The following is a 22,375-nucleotide window of genomic DNA, read 5'->3' as shown; positions in this document are numbered from 1 at the left end:
GTAAAAGCAGCTCAGAAACCAGGAAGTCTCATGGAGAATGAAAGATGGAGGGCTGACCAAATTGAGTCCCCTGCAGCTCTCTCGCTTGGGGTCACTGCTAGACATCTACTGGTCCTTTTCCCATTTACTTAAATTAAGTCTCTCTGGATGCCTATTTTGAACTTAGCCTCATACTGTGGGAGAGACTCACGCCAGGCTCTGTGCTAAGCACATAATGTTAAATCAATGCATAAAATGAGGAATCAGAGGTCCTAGTCAGGGTGTCTATGTAGTAATTAAAGAACAGACTTTGGAGTCAAACAGACCTTAATTCAAACCTCAGCTCTGCTCCTTAGTAATGACTCTAGACAACCCATTTAATTCATCACAGCCTCTATTTTCTCTTCTATAAAGTAAGGAAAAGGGCACCTAATAGAGTCATTGTGTGATGAAATGAGACATGCAAATGTTTATTAATGGTAGCTGGCAGGATAATGGTAGGATGGGAAATCAGGGAAGAAGAGCCTAACTTGGAGGAGAGAATTAAAATGACAATCCCCACTTGTTTAGCTAAGGTAGAGACAGCATGAGGCACAAAAATGTTGAGGGGACACAGAGGAAGGACAGGTTGTAAGTATGCAACCCAAATGTCCTCAAGGCAGCCTTATATTCAGTTAGAACAGCTCAGTCCCTATTCCACATTCTCAGGGAAGTCCACACCCTGCCCTGTTTTTACTAGGACTCTGTAAGGGTTTGCATCCTCATGATCATCTCTCAACCTGAATCCCTGCTTTTGCTAAATTCTTTTATTTTATTTTATTATTGTTACCAGTACTACAGATGTCCCCTATTTCCCCCCTCCACCCAGCCCTAGCCTCACCCCAGGCCTTCCCCACACTATTATTTCTGTCCATGTGCTATGCATCTATAATAATGAAAGCATAATATGCTAATTAGACCGGACAGCCGATCAACCTTCCGGACGTCCTTCCAGACAACCTTCCAGACAACCTTCCGGATGAAGCCGGGGCTGCGAGGGCCGAGGCAAGCTGCCGAACCCCTTGCACGAATTTTGTGCATTAGGCCTCTAGTATGTGCATATATGTTCCCCTCTAAGATCTGTCAGTCTGTTCCATGCATCCATGCCTCTTGCTAAATTCTTGATTACTAGGTTGCTCACTTTCCATAGCTGCATCCTCTTTCAACTCCACAGGTATCAGAAAAAGTATTTCTCCCTGTTCCCAAATCACCATGAATATCAGGTATTGTGTATAGGACACTTTTACTGAATGTCTGGGGTGTTCATGGGGAAGCTAAGCATTCACAGAAGAGGGTGTAAAGTTAAAACTGAATATTAGGCATCACTGGTATAAAATTTCCCCCCGACAGTCCTCCTTCTGGAATTTCTCTCTGGTGAAGCTTCTTCTCCTCCTCAGGTTGCTGTCATTTACTAGCCCTCCTCTTTCTCAGGAGTTAGCACAGAACACGCCAAAAGTCCCACCAACTTCATATTCAGCAAATGTAGTTCTTTTTATTTTTTAATATATTTTATTGATTTTTTTACAGAGAGGAAGGGAGAGGGATAGAGAGTTAGAAACATCGATGAGAGAGAAACATCGATCAGCTGCCTCCCGCACACTCCCCACTGGGGATGTGCCCGCCCAGAACCAAGGTACATGCCCTTGATGGGAATCGACCCCAGAACCTCTGAATCCACAGGCTGACGCTCTATCCACCGAGCCAAACTGGTTAGGGTGAGCAAATGTAGTTCTATAACACCTTCCTATCGAGGTCATGCCCGAAGGCTCACCATGTTGTTTCTGATCACAAGAGAGCTACTGATGCCTCTGAAAGGAATGTGAAATTGCAGTTGTCTTTTTAAATTAGCCTTTTCCTCCAAAAGACTCTCTAAGAAGTAGTGACTTGGGGGCTGATCTTGAATCAGAAAGAAAGTTCTAGCAGGCTGAGATTGGAGGGATGTGCCTGGGGAAGCAAGGAAACAAGCCTCTGTGGCAGGATGAGGGAGAGACTCCAAGAACTGGGAGATGAAAGGTCAAAGGGCTGTGTTCTAGCATCTTGAGATGAGTCTCGTGTGGATTCATGGAAGGAATTTAAGCAGAGAAAGAATAAAAGCAAATTTGAGCTTCAGAAAAAGGACAGAGTAAGGAGATGCCATTTGTTAACTATCAGAATGGCAGACTTAAAACAGCACTGAAAAAGATGTGGGGAAAGTAACATGCTTTAACACACTGCTAGAGGAGTAAATGGAACAAGCATTTTGGAGAGAAGTTGGGCAATTTTAGGAAAGCGATGGGGAGATGGAGAATCCAAGTGCCTGGAGCAACCTATCTCGGACTTTCCGACTGGATGAAAAAACAGGTGTTGGAAATCTGGGGAAATGGTGAGACAAGGGCAACGGCACAGGTACAGGCTCGAGAGAGCCAATTCTCTTCTCAGTCACTGTTCAGTGACATTATGTTAGTAGCTTGAAATTAGCCATGGTTGGGTATTTACACTGCAAAAAGCAGCAAATGCTACAAAACAAGACTTCATCTCTTCCTGCCCCCAGAGAGCAGTTTAACAGCATTCCACTTGCTGCCCGAGCCCATCCTCATCCAGCAACCCCTTGAGTTCTTTCAGCAATGGCTGCACTTTGACCTTACATGCCGACAGAAAGCCCAGGCCTGCTGCTCTGGGCTGGACCTTAAGAAGCCTACTGGATTCTAAGTGGTCTCCCTAGGCCTAGTCCAGTTCCTGCTTGATATTCTAAATAAGTAGAGGACTGGGGAAGGCACCTCTTTCCAGCTGTGTGGGAGCAGAGAAAAAATGGGGAAATGACAGGACAGGTAGCTGGACCTCCTTCCATGCAGGAGCAGAAGCCCTCATCTCAACTCTGACAGTCATAGACAAGCCTCTTGTCTTGTGGGCTCTGCACCCTTAACCACTACTATACCAGCTTCCTGTAGAAGTCACCGGACTTGGTAAAAGCTGGATGCTGGAGTGGAGGGAGAATGAAGAATTGAAGATCATTGTCAGATTTCAGGCGTAAATGCCCAGGTAGGCTATGGTAAGATGTGAGCATAGGAAGAAGAAGAAAAGATCTGACAGGGTGTATTGGAGTTAGTAATCGTTTTTTGGGAGGGGGCGGGGGGGACTCAGTGAGTTGAAGTGCCTGTGGAACAACAAACAGAGATGTCTAAAAAGTAACTTGAGAATTTTAAGATCAAGAGAGTGATAAAGACTTGGGAATTACTGCTATATAGATGCATGTGAAGCTATGAGATCACTTGGGCAATATAAAGGGCAAAGCAAGGCTATCTGGGGAACAGCAACATTTAAGAGAAAGAGCAAAGAAAGAAAGAAACGGGGTGGGGAGTAGGAGGAACTAGGAGAATGTGATACATCGCAGAACCCAAAGAAGGAGAAGAATATCAAATGTTGCCGAAAGGTTGAGTATGATAAGGATTAAGATGAGAGACACAATGAGGTTATTGTGGCTGGTCCAGAGTAAAGACAGTGGTAGGAGATGAGATTTAAGTAGGCAGGGACCAGGTCAGGCAGGATTTTGTGTGCCAGTAGGAGGTGTCTGGATTTTATTCTAAGTGCAGTAGGATCATTAGAGGAATTTAGCAGGGGAGCAAAGAAATACGATTTGCAGTCTAAACATAGCCCTACATTACGTGGAAGACAGATGAAAGGGGTGGAGTGGAGACAGTTAGGAAGCTATTGTAGTCATTCAGACTTGGACTGGGATGGTAGGAGAAGAGGTGGTAAAAAGTGTTCAGATTCAGGATACATTTTAAAAAGATATCTAGGTACTAATGAAAAAATAAAAGATATCTGTGAACTCAAGATAAGAGAAAGACAGAAACCAAAGAGTACTGAGATTTTGGGTTTGATCAACTGAGTAGTATTGCCATTTATAGACGTGGATAAGACTAGGAAAAAATAAAACAGGTTTAGGCATGGGAACCAGAATCAAGAGTTTTATTTTGGCCATCTTAAGAATAATATGCCCATTGGACATACAAGTGGAGACGCAATCCAAATCTGAAAGAAAGTTAGACATATTAATTTTGAAATCATCAGTATATACATAGCATCAAAGCCACGGGCCTATATGAACATTAAAGCTGTCTTTCCTCTCTCACTTGACCTGATAGAGGTTGGATGGCCATTGGTTGGGGGCTGGGAGAGGCATCCAAAATCATCCCCATTGGGCAAAGGCAGTCTTTGAACCTGAGAGCTGGACAGGAATCAGGACTAACCTGGCTCAGAGACTTTGTGCAAAGAAATGATGCCAGAGAAACTAAGACATCACAGGAAGGCTGAAGGATTTCCATTTCCCTACTCTTTCTCCCCTCCCCTTAAGGGGCCATTCCATTCCCTGTGGACTTTACAAATGTTCTATGTTAAAAGCATTAATTTGGGAGGAAGAGAGAACGGTGATATTAAGGACACTCAAATCTGTAGAGCCAGCAATGGGAGCTCCAACTCCCTGTGGGAGTTTATGTGGCATATTACACCCCCCCCCCCCCCCAGCCCCCTGTCCCAACCTGCAAGAGTCAAAGCTCCTGAGAGTTGACATAAAAGCCACCCATAGTTACAGCCCTCCAGGAGGAGGCCTGGGCTTCAGACAAGGGGTCATGCCCACTATTCTGCTGCTCATGTGAGGAAGATGAGCATGAGCTGAAGAGCTGAGACCAACCATCCTTTGATTTCAAGCCAACTAGATAAAAATACTGAAGACTAGTGCTTCTCTAACTTTAATGTGTATTCGAATCATCTGGCAATTTTGGTAAAATGCAGATTCTATTTTGGTACATTTTGGGTAGGGCCCAAGATTCTGCATTTCTAACAAGTTCCCAGGTAATGCTTTTGCTGCTGGTCTACTGACCACACTTTGAACAGCAAAGAATGGGAGGCAGCTGTGGAGCTACCCACAATGAAAGGGGCATGTCCAGTTCTAGGGAGAATGTGTTCACTTGTACACAAAGTCACAGAACCTATTAAAATGGAAATAGCCACCATTTTGTTGTGGTTGTGTGGCAGGTGGTCATTTCTGGGCACTACACTTTCCAAGAGCATCACATGGTTGTTAAGCACTTGGTTCCTGAGCTTTACCTCTGAGTAGGCATATGATCTGAGGCAAATCTTCAACTTCTCTTCATCTTAATTTGCTCACTTCTCTAATGGGAATAATAAGACTATTGTGAGGATTAGCTAAGTCAATAGATATGAAGCACTTAAAACACGGCAGCACAGTAAGTGCTTACTGTTAGTAAATGTTACTATTTTTGTTGCTAACACACCCTTCTGCAATAGTCAACTTAGACACACATGGACGCTGAGTCTCCTTTTGATACATGGTCAAATTATAACCCCCATCTCACTCCCACCAAAAAGCCTATATCCTCTTTCAAATCCCTCCTACCCGCTTGTCTCCTTCCCCCTCCCCTGGCCCCTGGCCCCAGTGTGGTCTGGATAGGCCCCACAGGGGCAGGGGCAGGGACAGGGACAGGACGTGGGGCTGTATCTGACAGGAACCTGAGGGGCTGGCCCGGGAGGGGATTGGGGCCCAGCTTCCTGAAGGGAGGATGGGCTAAGGCAGCCACACAGTGCCGGAGAAGATGCCCTCCTGGGCCCTCTTGGTGGTCACCTCCTGCCTCCTCCTGGCTCCCCCAAACCTGGCACAAGTCACCAGCCAAGGTGAGGTGTATGGAGGGTGGATCTCACCTATAGGCAGGAAGAGGGAGCCCTGGGAGGGATGCAAATTAGGAGGCTCCCACTGGTCCCCTATCTTTCTCAAACATGCCTGGAAGGAGCCAGAGCCCAACTCACCAGCTGTCCCTCAGATGCCTCCTTGCTCGCCTTGGACTCAGAGCCTCTGAAATGTTTTTCTCAAACATTTGAGGACCTCACTTGCTTCTGGGATGAGGAAGAGGCAACACCCAGTGGAACATACCAGCTGCTGTATGCCTACCCAGGGTATGTGCTGGGCTGTGCCCCACTCCCCTGCACCTGTCCTGTTCTTACCTCAGCTGAGCCCTGCTCCAGTAGCTTCCCTGCCTTTGGCCCCATAAGAGAATTACTTCAAGTACATGCCTTCAGTAGTCACTTAATGAATTCATGTGCTTTTGATAGATCCAGCTCAAGCCTCTACATAACCCCTCATCCAACCTATCCCAGGTACTGAGAAAAAAGAGACAGTAATGGAAATAGAAGTAGGGCTTGGGGCCAGCCTGGGTCCTGAGGGTGGCTGGGCAGGTAGGATGGACTTTTCCTCTGCCCACAGGGAGGAGCCCCGTGCCTGCCCCCTGAGTCCCCCGTGCCTGTTCCCTGTGTCTCCCTTTGGAATTCGATATATGTGCCAGTTAACAGCCCAGGATGAAGTTCGTCTCTTCTCCCCACTGCACCTCTGGGTGAAAAATGTGTTCTTGAACCAGAATCTGACCCAGCGGGTGCTCTTTGTGGACAATGTGGGTAAGGGCCATCCTCCGTCACCCTGGCCCCTCTATTTGCTGCCCCCAGGCTAGATCATAGAGTCAGACCAGTTGGTGCTCTTTCAGGACAACATGCATGGCCTTCATTACTAGACCCCCAGAGACACCTCAAGACACCCTATCATTCCTCCCAGCCTTGGCATCGAGACCTAGACTTCATTTCACATCACAGACACCCTGGCCTTCCCATCATTAACCTATTCATTTACACACTCATTCAACAGTGCCAGGCACTGTGCTAGGTGACAAGTATACAGAGATCCCTGCCCTTGATGAAAAGAGATCCCCACTCTTGAGGAGCACTGAGTCTAACTAACTTGGAATGAGGTCACTGTTCTCATGAGGAAAGGAAAACAGGATAAGGAGTCTCCCTGCCTGCCCTCCAAGAGAGCCAATCCAGCCTCCAGCACCCCTCTCTACAATCCATGGGTTAAACTGTAGACAGTTCTGATGTGCTCTATCTTGCCCTCAGGCCTACCAGCTCCCCCCAATATCATCAAGGCCATGGGCGGGAGCCAACCAGGGGAACTTCAGATCAGCTGGAAGGCCCCAGCTCCTGAAATCAGTGATTTCCTAAGGCATGAACTCCGCTATGGCCCCAAGGATCCCAGGAACTCCACTGGTCCCACAGTCATGCAGTTGCTGTCCACAGAAACCTGCTGCCCAGCTCAGTGGAGGCCAAACCCAGCCCCAGCTCTGGACCAGACTCCATGTGCACAGCCCCAACAGGATGGACTAGAGCAGACCTCCCCAACTAGAGAAGTATTCTGGCCTTCTTTCACTCCACTTCCTATCTCCTACCCCGAATTATTTTGCCCCAAGAAAGGACAGGCCATACTTTGGGGATACTAGATTGGGTTAGTCCTTGGGGAGTTAGTACAAACTCTGATTGGTCCTCAGGAACTGTGTCTATTTAGGGATCTTCCAGTTTGGGTCACTCACACCAATAAAATTGAGAGCTTGAGGCCTCCAAATTAATGGGGACTTCCCTAAAAACCCCTGACCACCTCCTGAAACCCACTGACCTGGCCTCCAGGCTGTGTGCGTATCTATGCAGTAAGGAACTGAGCATCTCTCCACAGGCATGCTGTGGGGCTTCAAATATAAGAGATGGAGGCTGTCTTGGCTGAGAGGCAGACCTAGATTCTGAGACTGGGATTCTTCTCTCAAGGCTCCGTCTCTGACAGTGATGAGTGGAAGCTGCCTCATCTTGGGGCTCCAGCCTGGGAATTCCTACTGGCTCCAGCTGCGCAGCCAACCTGATGGGGTCTCCCTCCATGGCTCTTGGGGACCCTGGTCCCACCCTGAGACTGTGGACCTGCCTGGAGATGCAGGTGAGTCATAAAGGAATGGGGAGATGAAGAGGAAATAAAAAGGTCTTTAGGGAGGCATGGGCTGGACATGGAAGCTCTGATAACCCTGGTCCTTCCTGATGACCTCAAACTTGCAACAGAGAGAACTGTGTTCAGGGAGAAAACAAAGAATCAGCGTAAATGTTCCAAGTTATGTATGTTAAGATGATCTGGATACCATATAGAGTAGAAGCCTGTGGGCCCTAATGTGACTTCCTTCTCTGATTCAGTGGAAATTGGACTACAATGCTTTACCCTGGACTTGAAGAATGTTACCTGTCAGTGGCAGCAACAGGACCATGCTAGCTCCCAAGGCTTCTTCTATCACAGCAGGCCGTGGTGCTGTCCCAGAGACAGGTGAGAATTGAATTGCTGGTTGAGCTTGATGTCATGGGAGAGAGGCACAATCTTGCCAAAAGAAGGGAGAGGTTGTTCTTGGTCCTCTTCACTCCCCTTCCTGTCCCAAAACCAAATGGCCTCCATGCTCTCATCCTCCAATGGGTTTTTTATCTTCTCAACCTCTCCCCATCCCCACTGTCACCTGGACCACTGCAACTGCCTATATTCTCATTCACCTCCAACTCATCCCCCATGCTGCTGACAGAGTGACCTTTGTTAATCTCAGATTTTTCCTGGCCTTCCCTTATGTACTGCAACTCTTCACTATCAAATCCAATCAAAACTTTGCCTGGTCTTCAAGAAATTCCACCAAACATCTCAGTGATTTGTCACCCCCACCATACCTAATCTATAATCAAGGCTTGTTGATCTTGTGTATTAAATATCCTAATACAGGCCACCATCAACTCTCACTTGGGTGCCTGAGAATATTCATTAACTGATCACCTCTTGAATCCTCAAATCATTCTCCACACAGGAGCTGCAGTGATCTTTTAAAAGTGAAAACATGAACATAACACTTCCTACTTAAAAACCTTCAATTGATCTTAGGATAAAGAATTCTATCATTGCTATAACTGGTTTGGCTCAGTGGATAGAGAGTCAGCCTGCGGACTGAAGGGTCCCAGGTTCGATTCCGGTCAAGGGCATGTACCTTGGTTGCGGGCACATCCCCAGTGGGGGGTGTGCAGGAGGCAGCTGATCAATGTTTCTCTCTCACCAATGTTTCTAACTCTCTATCCTTCTTCCTTCCTCTCCATAAAAAAATCAATAAAATATATTTTTAAAAAAGAAAAGAATTCTATCATGGCCTTAGAAAGTTCTAAAGACTCAGCCCTTACCTCAGCCTTAAGCCTCTGGTTATACTGTGCTGCCTTTTGCTCTCCATGCTCTAGTACTGGTCTTTTGGGTTCCCTCTTATTTGCCGTATTCCCTCCTGCCTCTGGGTCTTTGCCCATGCTGTTTACCCAGCTCTCCTGCCTTTACTTAACTTCCACTTATCCTTCAGTTAGACCTCAACTCAAATGTCACCTCCTCAGGGAACCTTCCCCTGATCTTCCAATAGCACTACTATACATCCTTGTTGTACCAGGTACCTCTCCTTCTTAAGTACTTATCATAGTTACAATTTTACATTTATAATTTATCTGGTTACTTGGTTGATAACAAAATGTTCTCTCAGCCCTGGCTAGGTAGTTCAGTTGGTTGGAGCATCATCCCACACACCAAAAAGGTAGCGGGTTTGATTCCCAGTCAGGACACATACCTAGGCTGCAGGTTTGATTCCCCCATTGGGGCACATGTAGGAGGCAACTGATCAATGTTTCTCTCTCACAGCAGTGTTTCTCTCTCTCTCTCTCTCTCTCTCTCTCTCTCTCTCTCTCTCTCTCTCTCTCTCCCTCTCTCTCTCAAATCAATAAACATATCTTCAGGTGAGGATAAAATATTTTTTTTCTGACAGAATTCCAGTTGGAAAAGGCCAATCTTGACTATACAGGATCCATGAAGGCAAAGTCAGTGTCTGTTTACACTCACCAATGTATTTTCACCTATCACAGTGCCTGGAATATAGTAGGTGTTCAGTAAAAAATTGTTGAATGAATGAATAATGAAACAACACTATTCACAGTTTTAATGTATTTTTCCAGTTTTTCTATACATTTATATATGTCTATACATAATAATTTTCAGCATAAATTGCACATATCTGTATATATATGTATATATTATATTTACTTTTTTACTTAAAAATATGCCTTGGAGATCATTAAAAAATGCAACTCATTGTTTTTAATAACTGCATAGATTTCCATGTATACAGGTGCCTTGAATGGATTCAAGGATGACAAAACTGAAGTTATCCTTTCCTCCACCAAAACCTGCTACTCCTCTTATTGTCCTCCATCCTACCATCAGCTCAATTTTTCAGGCCTGAAACATGAAAAGTACCCTGGACTTCTGCTGTTTCTATACCCTTAAAATCCAATCAGAAATACTTATTTCTACCTCTTCAGTATCTCTTGAATCCATCTATTTCCCTCAACCCCCATTGTCCACAACCCTATTTTCATATCTTCATCACTTTGCACATGGAAACCATGTGCAATGTCCTAATGGATTTCTCTCCTATTCTACCCTCACAAATCCTTTCCTACAAACTGCAGTTAGAATGATCTTCCTAAAGTATAAAGCCAATTGTGACAATTCCCTGTTTAAAATCTTTTTTAAAAAATTCATTTTATTGCTCTTTTTTTTTTTACAAAGAGGAAGGTAGAGGGATAAAGAGTTAGAAACATCGATCAGCTGCCTCCTGCACACCTCCTACTGGGTATGTGCCTACCACCAAGGTACATGGCCTTGACCGGAATCGAACCTAGGACCTTTCGGTCCTCAGGCTGACGCTCTATCCACTGAGCCAAACCAGTTGGGCCCTATTTAAAATCTTTTAATGTCTCTGTAGTTACTACATGATTGAGTTCAAGCTCCTTAGAAAGGCTACAAAGCCATTTATGACCGTGGTCTGCCTTCTCACATTTACCACTCACCACCAGGGTGCTAAAAGCATTCTACACCACTTCGAATTTCCCCCAAAGCATCATATCTCTTATCTGTGCCCAAGCATGTGCCTCAAATGCCTGTTTGTCCCCTTTGCCTCCTATTTATAGTCCAAGACTCAGTTTAAGCACTGCCTTGTCCAGGAAGTATTCTCTGACCCTCCCATTTTGGGGAAGATCATCTGCCTTGATACTCCCCAACCAGCCTGTGCACAGCACAGAAAAATACCATCTGTTTGTTTGTCTGCCTCTCCCACTGAAATGAGAGCTCCTTGAAGATTACTTCTCTATGTATTCATAGGGCCTAGCACAGTGCCAGGCACACAGTTTCAATAATTTGGTGAATGCATGAGTAAACATAAAATACATAAAATGATAAATAATTTTTGTAATAACTAGCCACTTATAGGTTAGCCAGCTACAGGAAGTCAACATGACATGATTCATTTGTTTAATAAACAATTATCAAGCACTGTGCCAAGCACTGAGGATAGAATGACAAATAAAACAGAAAAGGTTCCAACATCTGGGGGACTTATATTTTAGTGGGAGGAGGGGAGGGAGTGACAAACACGGCTATAGGATAGAGACTAAGTGGGAGGATGGGGCGTGGCTGCTAATTTAGACTGAGTGGTCAGAGAAAGTCTCACCAAGGTGACAAATGAGCTAAAACCTAAACGCAAGAAGGAATAAGTCACTGAAAATCTAGAGCCAGAGCAATCTAAGGCAAAGTGAAATGCAAAGACAGTGCATTTGGCATAACTGTAGCAGAGAAAGAAGGCCCCTGTGAATGAAGGGTGGTAAACTGGTATGAGAATTATAGAACAAGAAAATGGTGAGGTAGGGAGGAGCTAAATCATATAGAGTACTCCCTGGTATGTATGGAGTTTGGATTTTATTCCAAGTGGGATGGGAAGCCATTAAAGGATTTTAAGCGAATGAGTGACATAATATGATTTACATTTTAAAAAGATATGCTTCTTGCTCTAGCTGGTTTTGACTCAGTGGATAGAGTGTCAGCCTGCAGACACTACTCTCACCTCTTTATAATTTTGAAAAAAATATATTTTTTAAAAAAGATCTGCTTTTTAAAAAAATATATGTTTTTATTGATTTCAGAGAGGAAGGGAGAGGGAGAGAGAGAGATAGAAACATCAATGATGAGCGAGAATCATTGATCGGCTGCCTCCTGCATGCCCCCTATTGGGGATGAAGCCCGCAACCTAGGTGTGTGCCCTTGACTGGAATCGAACCCGGGACCCTTCAGTCCACAGACCAACACTCTATCCACTGAGCCAAACTGGCTAGGGCAGATCTGCTTTTTTGTGAAATTATAAAGAGGTGAGAGTAGAAGCAGGATCACCAGTTAGACATATGCATTAATCCAGGCAAAAGATAATGGTGGTTGCATCTAATGTGGCAGTGGTCAAGATAAAAAACAAATGGGCAGATTTGTGATATATTCTGGACATTGTCAGATCAACATTTTGGAAGCAAATTCTGGTAGCTGTGTGGGGGACAAATTGAAGGGAGTGGCAAAAATGGAGGTGGAAAAGCCAGTTAAGAGGTTGTTGTAATAATCTAATAGTACAATAACATATAGAGGTGACTAAGAGAACTGCTGTATGAGAACAGATTTTTGTTGTTGTTGTTGTTGTTAATCCTCGCTGGAAGATATTTTTCCCATTATTTTAAAGAGTGGTAGGGAGGGGGAGAGAGGAGAGAGAGAGAGAGAGAGAGAGAGAGAGAGAGAGAGAGAGAGAGAGAGAAACACTGATGTGAGAGAGCCACATCAATTGGTTGCCTCCCACTGGTACACCAAATGGGATGGGAAACCTGCATCCCAGGTATGTGCCGTTAACTGGAATTAAACCTGCGACCCTTCGGTTCTCGGGCTGACACTCTAACCACTTAGCACACCATCCAGGGCTGAAAACAGGTTTAAAACATAGGATGTTTTTCTGCAGAATGACGATGGCTTTTTAACCTTTGAAACAGTCCTGTGAAATAGGTATTATTAACCCATTTTACAAATGAGGAAATTGGGACAAAGATAAACCAAATAATTTGCCCAGCTATACACCAACAAGCCAAGACCTGAACTCTATATAGCCCATGCTATTTTCATGTGTCATCTAGCTCCTTTCTTAAGAGGAAGAGGCTGGGGGGGCACCAAAGCAAATGTCAGAAAACAAAACATATGGCATGAAGACAGAGCACGCCCTGGAGGCCCATCTAAGAGAGGACAATCTATGCAGGGCATAGCTCCTGTGGGATGGAGAATATCAGGATTAGTCTCTGAGACAGGCCTAATTCAATGATTCTATGTGCTGATTCTTAGAGACCCCATCTGGGAGAAGTGTGAAGAGGAAGAGAAAAATCCAGGATTACAGCCCTCCCAGGTCTCCCGCTGCCACTTCAAGTCACGAAATGACAGTGTTATTCACATCCTTGTGGAGGTGACCACAGCCCAGGGTGCTTTTCACAGCTACCTGGGCTCCCCTTTCTGGATCCATCATGCTGGTAAGAACTTTCTTCCTTTCTGCTCCCACACAGCCCCTCCCCCAACTGCATCTGACCCTGTGCCCAGAAGCACCAACTCTTGACACTTCTGACCCATGGCCCTGGTGGCATGATGTCTCATGCACAGAAGGGCTTAGGCCAGTCCCTGATGACATCCCTGTAGTGCGCATCTCCACTCCAAACTTGCACTGGAGGGAGGTCTCCAGCGGGCAGCTGGAATTGAAATGGCAGCACCCATCATCCTGGGCAGCCCAAGAGACCTGCTATCAGCTCCGATACACAGGAGAAGGCCATCAGGACTGGAAGGTGAGACCAAGGAACAAATGCCCACAGACCTCACCACACAGGGTATTCCTGAGTTTCATCATGCCTGTTATCAGGGGTGAGGGCGTCCGTGTGTCCATGTCTAGGCTTGCATATCTGTGTTTATATGATTCAACTGGTAACTTAACTTCTCTTTGGCATCTGATACTGCTGACTACTCCCATTTTATATGTTCTCTTCCCTTTGCTGCTGCGATACCTGTCTCTCCTGATTCTCATGCTCTCTCGGACCAAACCTTATTTTCCTTTCCTGGCTCTTCCTTTTCCACCCTTCCTTGATATGTTGTGCTTCCTACAGGCCCATCCTAGATTCTTTTCTAGATAAACATAGTATACGCTTTCCTTAGGAGAGTGCTTCAACTCCATGGTTTTAACAACCTTATATTAACCATCCCAGACTTACCATATGGGAACAAACTTCTACCATAGGCAAATTACTTAAACATTTGAAGTCCCACTTTTCTTATTGGTGAAATGAGAATAAATATATCTACCTTCCAGAGTTACAGTAAAGATTAATTATATAAATGTCTAGCACACTGTCTGACAGATAGAAGGTACTCATATACATTAGTTAAATCTTAGTTTCTTTCTCTACTTTTATTTTTATTTACCACCTACACAGTATATACAACTTCTTACCAGATAGATCTACCTAAAGCCCCCAGAGGCAGTTCAGACTCATACAGTAGTTCCCCCTTATCTGTGGGAGATACATTGAAAGACCCCTAGTAGAGGACTGAAACCATGGACAGTACTGAAGCATATATATACTATGTTTTTTCCTATAAATACATACATACACTTTATGGTTTCTCTATGGCATATCCAAATTACCAGCATCACTACTCTTGAACTTTGGGGCTATTTAGTAAAATAAGGGTTACTTGAACACAAGCATTGCAATACCTTGACAGCTACATAGGGACTATCAGGCAGGACACAGGGATGATTCGCATCTTGGATCAGATGGAGCAGGATGGTGTGAGCTCTCATCATGCTATTCAGAATGGCAGGCATTTAAAAACTTACAAATTAGCCCCAGCCAGTTTGGCTCAGCGGATAGAGCTTCAACCTTTGGACCAAAGGGTCCCAGGTTCGATTACAGTCAAGGGCACGTACCTTGGTTGCAGGCTCCTCCCCGGGCCCGGCCCTGGTCAGGGTTCGTGCAGGAGGCAACCAATCAATGTGTTTCTCTCACATCAGTGTTTCTCTGTCTTTCCCTCTCTCTCGCACTCTCCCTAAAAATCAATGGAAAATATCCTCGGGTGAGGATTAACTGTAGTAGGGAAGCCACTACAGTTAGGTACATTTTAAAAAATAAAATAAAAACTTACAAATTATTTATTTCTGTAATTTTTTCATTTAATATTTTTAGAACATAATTGACTAGATAACTGAAACCATGCCGAGTGAGATCATGAATAAGGAGGGGCTACTATATATCCAAAACTTAACTCATCTACAGTAAAGCATGCAAATATTATTTAACTAAGCGGTTGATTAACTTATAAATGTGTATACACCAGTGGTCGGCAAACCGCGGCTTGCAAGCCACATGCAGCTCTTTGGCCCCTTGAGTGGGGCTCTTCCACAAAATACCACATGCGGGCACGCACGTACAGTGCGAAGTTGACTTAAAACTTTAAGTAAAGTTTATTAAGTTAATTTTAGGGAATGTTGTGGAGTGAAAGAAGATGTAGTGTCGAGGATTGAGAAAGGTATGTTGAGATGGTTTGGACATATAGAGAGGATGAACGAAAGAAGATAGACAAAACAAGTATACAAGACGAGTGTGAATGGGAGAGTTGGAAGGGGTCGACCTCAGTGAACGTACCTCAATCAGATTGAGGACGTTTTTAGCAAAGGCCAGCTTAGGAGTACCCTAATTAAGTTAATAACAATGTACCTACCTATATAGTTTAAGTTTAAAAAATTTGGCTCTCAAAAGAAATTTCAATTATTGTACTGTTGATATTTGGCTCTGTTGACTAATGAGTTTGCCGACCACTGGTATACACCCATGTAACCATTATCCAGACCACAATATGTTATTTCTAGCACCCTGGAAACTCCTCACACCCCTATAGTCATAGGACCTCCCTTCCAAGGTAACCACTATTCCAACATTACTATTGATAAGTTTGACTGCTGTTGAACTTGATAAAATGGAACCATACAGTATTTCTTCCTCAAACTTATTTCTCCTCTGTACCTTGTCTCTGACCAATGGCACCACCACTTACCCAGTTATCCAAGCTTGGAATCCTCCTCAATTCTTCCTTTTGCCTTGTCTCTTCCCCCTAATTATTAACAAGTTGAATTTATTGTACTAACAGTTCTTCAATCCCTCCTACCACTGCCTTAGCCTCCTCTTTGACTGTCCAGCCTGTCTATCCAGCCTGCATACTAAACTACTCTGTAGTCCCCAGTCAAGCAACTCAGACTGTACTAAATGCTCCTTTGTGCTCCTGGTGCCTTACTTATGTCGTTACTAGAGGCCCAGTGCACAAAATTCGTGAAGGGGGCTTGGCCGTCACAGCCGCAGCGGCCACAGCAGCTGCGTCGGCCCTCACAGCCCCAGCTTCATCCGGAAGGACGTCTGGAAGGTTGTTCAGCTATCCAGTCTAATTAGCACATTACACTTTTATTATTATAGACTAGAGGCCCGGTGCACGAATTCGTGCACCGGTGAGGTCCAGCTGGCCTGCCCTGATTGGCATGGGGGGGAGGGGCAGGTCAGGGTTGGGGCTGGCTGGGGGGAGGGGCCAGCTCCACCCACTGGTTGAACTACCTGTCAAACTCCCAGTTCAGGGGACAATTTGCATATTAGCCTTTTATTATATAAGATTATAGCACTAATTACTTATAATTATTTACTTGTTTGCATATCTTCCTTAGTAGACATGCAAGAGACCATGTTTCATTTACCTCCTTCCCCAGTGCTAGCCCAATACTTGGCATTTCACAAGCAGTTCACAAAAACTTGCTAGATGATTAATAAAGCTTCCCTGCTTATACACAGGATACTTGTGCCCTCTGCTTGGAATCTGTCCTTGCAACCCCAACACTAGCATAATTCTGGCATCCTCTGCTGAATGAGTGTGACTTGGAAAGGGTCCTTAGTATTTGAGTGCCTGGGATTTCATTGCTTCTGACAGGAGGTCATGTGTCCCCGTCACTGTGCTGCACCAGGATCTCTGTCAGGGTGTATCGTGTGTATTTGTGTCGGGATAAGTAGTTCTCGGTGCAGATGAGGTCTGTGTGTCAGGGCGCTTCTTTAGAGGTGGGCTTGCCTCAGGCATAGTGCGGCTGCAGGAAGGGGGAGATGTTCTGTCTCCGGGTTTCCGCAGGGATGTGTGTTTCCTGTCCGTGAGGCATTCTGAAGGGATCCCCTGAGTTTCAAAGTGGCAGGGTTTTGGTCCAACAAATGCCGATCTCTTAAGGACCGGATGCCCGCCCATCCGCACCTGAAGCATAACCACCTTCTCGCTTCTCCTCTGCGCAGGTGCTGGAGCCGCCTCTGGGGGCCCAGGGAGAGACCTTGGAGCTGCGCCCGCGCTCCCGCTACCGGTTACAGCTGCGCGCCAGGCTCCACGGCCCCACCTACCAAGGCCCCTGGAGCGCCTGGTCCGCCCCAGTGCGGGTAGAGACCGCCTCGGAGACGGGTGAGGGCCCCGCCAGGGCAAAGGCGGTCTGCGGCTGCGCAGTTGGCGGGGCGCGCGCGAGCGGCGCCTAGGTCGACGAGGGGCGGGGCCAGGGCGGCGTGGGGCGGGCCTGGGGGCGGGGCTCCGGCCCGGGTGGCGGAGGTCTGACTCTTTTCATCCCCGTAGCCTGGATTTCTCTGGTGACCGCTCTGCTCCTGGTGCTGGGCCTCACCACTCTCCTGGGCCTGCTGCTGCTGCGGTGGCAGTTTCCTGCGCACTACAGGTACCGCCCCGGTCCGGCCGGAGACGGGGCCGTGGTCAGAGCGGGGCCAGAGGCCTCGGAATAAGCATGCCGAGCTCTTGGACACCCACTTTCTGGACAACTGCATGTCCACACCTGTGGCTTCAGCCAAAGGCTTCCTGCCGGTCTTCCCTGGGAGTCGCACTGCTTCCTATCACTCTTAACATGCACACTGTACTGGACGCTCACACTGCCACACCTCCTGACTCCTCATCTCAGGAGCAAACTACTGTCCGCCTGCCACCCGAGCCAAAACACTTAGGTGCCTCCTCCTCCTTATCCAGTCTGGTCTGGTCTGGTCATTCCGCCTCCTAAGCCTCGCTCAAACAAAGGCTCCTTTTCTCTAGCCCTACACACACTACCCGACTCACTGAAGCAGAGCCTCTTCTCCCTCCAATTTGTCTGACCCAACCATTCTTTCTAAAATGCACACATGAATTTATCATGTACCTCTTTAAATCTCTGTATCGCTCCCCAGGATAGAGTTCAGATTCTAGAATGACAAACAGAGCTCCGCCAGATCTGGCCGCTGCCAGCATTTCCATCTTCTTCCACCCTGCTCATCAGTCTTGCCAAACTGTTGATGATTTCCTCCACAAGTCAAGTGGTTTTATTTCTCAGTGCCTTTGCACCTTATGTACCCTCTATCTGGAATATCCTCCATGGATGACTAATACCCATTTATTCTATCTAATAAAAGAGAAACATGGTAATTAGCCGTAACTTCGCTACCCTTCCCATTGGCTAATCAGGGTGATATGCAAATTAACTGCCAGCCAAGATGGCGGCCAGCAGCCAGGCAACTGATCCGAAAAGGAGGCTTGCTTGCTCCAGTCACGGAGGAAGCCAACATTCTCCGCCTGCCGCTGCTGGGCTCTGAGCTGCTCTCTAAGAAACATTGTTACAAATATAGAAGCTAAACAAAACCCCAGAAACCTGCTTTCAGTCAGCCAGGATCTCAGAGCTGGAGTCACAACAAAGTTTCAAATACAGAAGGTAAACAAAGCACAGAAACCTGCTTTCAGCAGCCGAGGTCTGAGCTAAAGCCGGCTCTCAGCTCCAGTGACAGCCATAGAAGGTAAATAAATCCCAGAATAAAAAAAAAAGGAAAAAAGGAGAGGTTGGGAGGAGCTTCAGTCACCCGCCAGCCTGAAAATGGCCCTTAGCCCCTCACCCAGACTGGCCAGGCACCCCAATGGGGGCCCCACCCTGAAGGGGGTGTGACCAGCTGCAAACAGCCATCATCCCCTCACCCAGGCTGGCCAGGCACCCAAGCGGGACCCCCACCCTGATCCAGGACACCCTTCAGGGCAAACCAGTCAGCCCCCACCCGTACACCAGACCTCTATCCTATATAGTAAAAGGGTAATATGCCTCCCAGCACCGGGATCAGCGGAGCAGCAAGGCCTCCCAGCACCGGGATCAGCGGAGCCGTGAGGCCTCCCAGCACCGGGATCAGCAGAGCAGCGAGGCCTCCCAGCACTGGGATCAGCGGAGCCGAGAGGCCTCCCGGCCTGGGATCAGTGGAGGCACAAGGCCTCCCGAACCCAGGACCAGCGGAGCCGTGAGGCCTCCTGGCACCAGGATCAGCAGAGCAGTGAGGCCTCACTGCCCCTGTGTCAAGCAGAGCCACAAGGCCTCCCAGCACCAGGATCAGCGGAGCAGCGAGGCCTCCTAGCACTGGGATCAGCGGAGCAGCGAGGCCTCACTGCCCCTGTGTCAAGTGGAGCCACGAGGCCTCCCAGCACCAGGATCAGCGGAGCAGTGAGGCCTCACTGCCCCTGTTTCAAGCGGAGCCACGAGGCCTCCCAGCACCAGGATCAGCGGAGCAGCGAGGCCTCCTAGCACTGGGATCAGCGGAGCCATGAGGCCTCCTGGCCCCTGGAGCAGCGTGACAGGGGGCAGCGCCCAAACCCCCTGATTGCCCTGCGGCTCTGTGTGTGACAGGGGGCGGGGCCACAACCTCCCTATCCGCCCTGCTCTGTTCGTGAAAGGGGAAGGTGCCCCAACCCCCTGATGGCCCTGCTCTGTGCCTGATAGGGGGGAGCTCCCCAACCTCCCCATCAGCCCTGCTCTGTGTGTGATGGGGGGAGCTCCCCAACCCCCTGATCGGCCCTGCTCTGTGTGTGACAGGGGCAGCACCCCAACCCCCTGATCAGCCGGCTTTGTATGTGACAGGGGTGGCGCCACAACCCCCTGATCCACCCTGCTCTGTGTGTGACAGGAGGTGGCGCCGCAACCTCCCCATCAACCCTGCCTTGAGTGTGACAGGGGACGGTGCCCCAACCCCCCAATCGGCCCTACCCTGAGCGTGACTCAGGGTGGCATCACAACCTCCTGATCCACCCTGCTCTGTGCATGACAGGGGGCGGCGTCCCAACTCCCCAATCGGCCTTGCTCTGAGCCCGACCAGGGGCTGCACCTAGGGATTGGGCCTGCCCTCTGCCACCCGGGAGTGGGCCTAAGCCAGCAGGTCATTATCTCCCGAGGGGTCCCAGACTGTGAGAGGGCACAAGTGGGACTGAGGGATACTCCCACCTCCCCCGGGCCAGTGCACAAATTTTTGTGCACTGGGCCTCTAGTCTTTAAATAACTTTCTTCACCAACTCCTGGGAAACCTTTCCTAGCCCTCCCCTATTTGCTACTCTCTTTGTACCCCATATACAGACTTCTATCATAGTACCAGTAGCATTTTACTACATTTATTTCATTATGTCTTCCCTATTTCTCATTTGGTAATCTTTAAATCCTCAGTATAGCGTATGCCAGATAGCACACCCTTAAATAGATGTTATTAATAAATGACTTATTTATGTGGGAAGACTAAGGTTAAGGAGAAATGTCATTGGAAATTACAAACAGAAAAGATAGACTGCATACCACCTCAGTCTTTCAATTGGCAACATCTTTTGATTCTTGAAGACTCAGCTCAGAAAGCAACTCCTCCAGGCAGCTTCTTTTGGTGGTCCTAGGCTATCATCTCCCTTTGAACACGCCTGTCTTTGAACTTTTAATATGCAGGTGGGAATTAGCCTCTATGCAGGTAGCCAGATCCAAGTAAAAAGGGGAAGAGGAGGGGGTGGTGCTGCTGAACCAGACATACTCAGCTCCTTTTCCCCAGCTTACCAGATAACTCACTCCTTCTGCCCTGGAGAGCTATGAGTGAGGTTCACAGAAGAGACCGGAAATGTTGTTCAGCTAAAGTCCCTCCATGTGGAAATATGAGCCTAAAGGATTGGAAGTTCCCCAACATACCTCAATCCATACTCTTCCCAGATAGATCACCTTCCCCAGTAACTTAATAATAAGCCCCCACTGGCTCTCTTCATTCATTCATTCAGCTAATTACTTGAGCACCTACTATGGGCCACACACTGTTCTGTACACTGGAAATACAGAAGTGAGCAAATACACAAACTCTTTGCTCTCGTGGAGCTTACATTCTTCTAATGGGGCGAGACAAAAACAAATAGATACAATAATAATAAATACATAATAAGTCAAGCGTCATAAAGAAAAATAAAGCAGAGCAGAAGATAAAGTAATAGGGAAGGGAGGTGGTACTGTTTTAGACAGGGTAATCAGGGAAGACCTCTTTGTCAGGATGGCATTTGAACAGAGACCTCAATGAAGCGAGGGAATAAATTGAGTGTTCCAGAGCAAAAAGAAAGCACAAAGGCCCTGGAGCAGAATGTGTGAGGACACTCCGCACCACTCCTTTGTTTCATCTCCTCGCCACTAGCGTCCCTCCCCCACCAGAGGTTGCCTTTGCACCTAAACTCTTACTTTTATTACCTTGACTACACTCTTACCTCTCCAAGCTTTACTTGCCCACCTCAGAGCCTCCCCCACTGCCCCACCTCAATGTTCTCCTCCCTCCCAACTCACTCCCGTGACTCGGTCTCCTTTTTTCCTTCTCCCCCAGGAGCCTGAGGCATGCCCTGTGGCCCTCACTGCCAGACCTACACCGGGTCCTAGGCCAGTACCTTAGGGATACTGCAACCCTGAGTCCGGTGAGTGCACTCCTCTCCCTACCACCCACCACTAGTCCTACAAGGAGCTGGATCCTTGAACACACAACAACCTTTCTAAGACCATTGCCTACCAGTATTCCATCGTCCTGGGCCTACCCCAAGCCAGACCCTCCTTCCTACACAATCTGGGTCTTCTCGCAGAGGACCTGCTAATCCAGCCCACTTTTCCTCTCATCTCTCCCAGCCCAAGGCTGCAGTCTCAGATGTCTATGAAGAAGTGGAACCCAGCCTCCTTGAAATTCTACCTAAGTCCTCAGAGAAGACTCCCTTGCCCCTATGTTCCTCCCAGACCCAGATGGACTACCGAGGATTGCAGCCCGCTTGCCTGGGGACCATGCCCCTCTCTGGGCAACTGCCCATGGCTGAGTCGGGATCCTACTGCACCACTCACATCGCCAACCATTCCTACTTACCACTGACCTGTTGGCAGGCTCCTCACTCCCAGTACCCTGGACAGAACCAAACCCTCTAGTAGACCTTTCTTCCCACCTTTCTACTTACTACCCCCCCCCCGCCCCCACCCCCACCCCTACCACACCATACACATCTCAGACCTCATTTCCATCCTCTTTGTTGACCCTTGTAGCTGGGCTTCACAACACTGATCTTGCAATACTGCTGCTGACATAAATCCTGGAGCCTCTTTCCTCAGGCAAGGCTCATTTATTTGACTAAGCTCTAATTTCCACCTTCTTTCTCTCACCTCTTTAATGCCACACTTCCCCACTTCTCATTTGCTTTTTGGACTACTTCAATGAG

The 22,375-nt window shown here is 47.3% G+C and overlaps 1 protein-coding gene across 1 annotated transcript; it reads left to right on the top strand.

Annotated features, from left to right (window-relative positions):
* Positions 1 to 5,489: 5,489 nt before the first annotated feature.
* On the top strand, positions 5,490 to 22,096 carry MPL (MPL proto-oncogene, thrombopoietin receptor). The gene is made up of 12 exons (XM_036351373.1): positions 5,490 to 5,688; positions 5,802 to 5,967; positions 6,275 to 6,462; positions 6,955 to 7,244; positions 7,654 to 7,816; positions 8,065 to 8,191; positions 13,130 to 13,311; positions 13,475 to 13,617; positions 17,143 to 17,302; positions 17,468 to 17,564; positions 21,508 to 21,595; positions 21,801 to 22,096. The coding sequence occupies exons 1-12, from the start codon at positions 5,610 to 5,612 to the stop codon at positions 22,086 to 22,088; spliced, it is 1,971 nt and encodes a 656-aa protein (XP_036207266.1). The 5' UTR covers positions 5,490 to 5,609; the 3' UTR covers positions 22,089 to 22,096.
* Positions 22,097 to 22,375: the final 279 nt, after the last annotated feature.

Source organism: Myotis myotis, unplaced genomic scaffold (genome assembly GCF_014108235.1).
Source record: "Myotis myotis isolate mMyoMyo1 unplaced genomic scaffold, mMyoMyo1.p scaffold_m19_p_2, whole genome shotgun sequence".
NCBI classification, from domain to species: Eukaryota; Metazoa; Chordata; class Mammalia; order Chiroptera; family Vespertilionidae; genus Myotis; species Myotis myotis.
The sequence above is the reverse complement of the archived record's forward strand: the minus strand, read 5'-3'. Positions and strand labels throughout refer to the sequence as shown.

Coding starts and splice junctions, on each gene's coding strand:
- MPL (XM_036351373.1), top strand. CDS start 5,610: ATGCCCTCCTGGGCCCTCTTGGTGGTCACCTCCTGCCTCCTCCTGGCT. Junction 17,303..17,467: donor AGAGACCGCCTCGGAGACGG/GTGAGGGCCCCG, acceptor TCATCCCCGTAG/CCTGGATTTCTCTGGTGACC. Junction 21,596..21,800: donor ATACTGCAACCCTGAGTCCG/GTGAGTGCACTC, acceptor CATCTCTCCCAG/CCCAAGGCTGCAGTCTCAGA.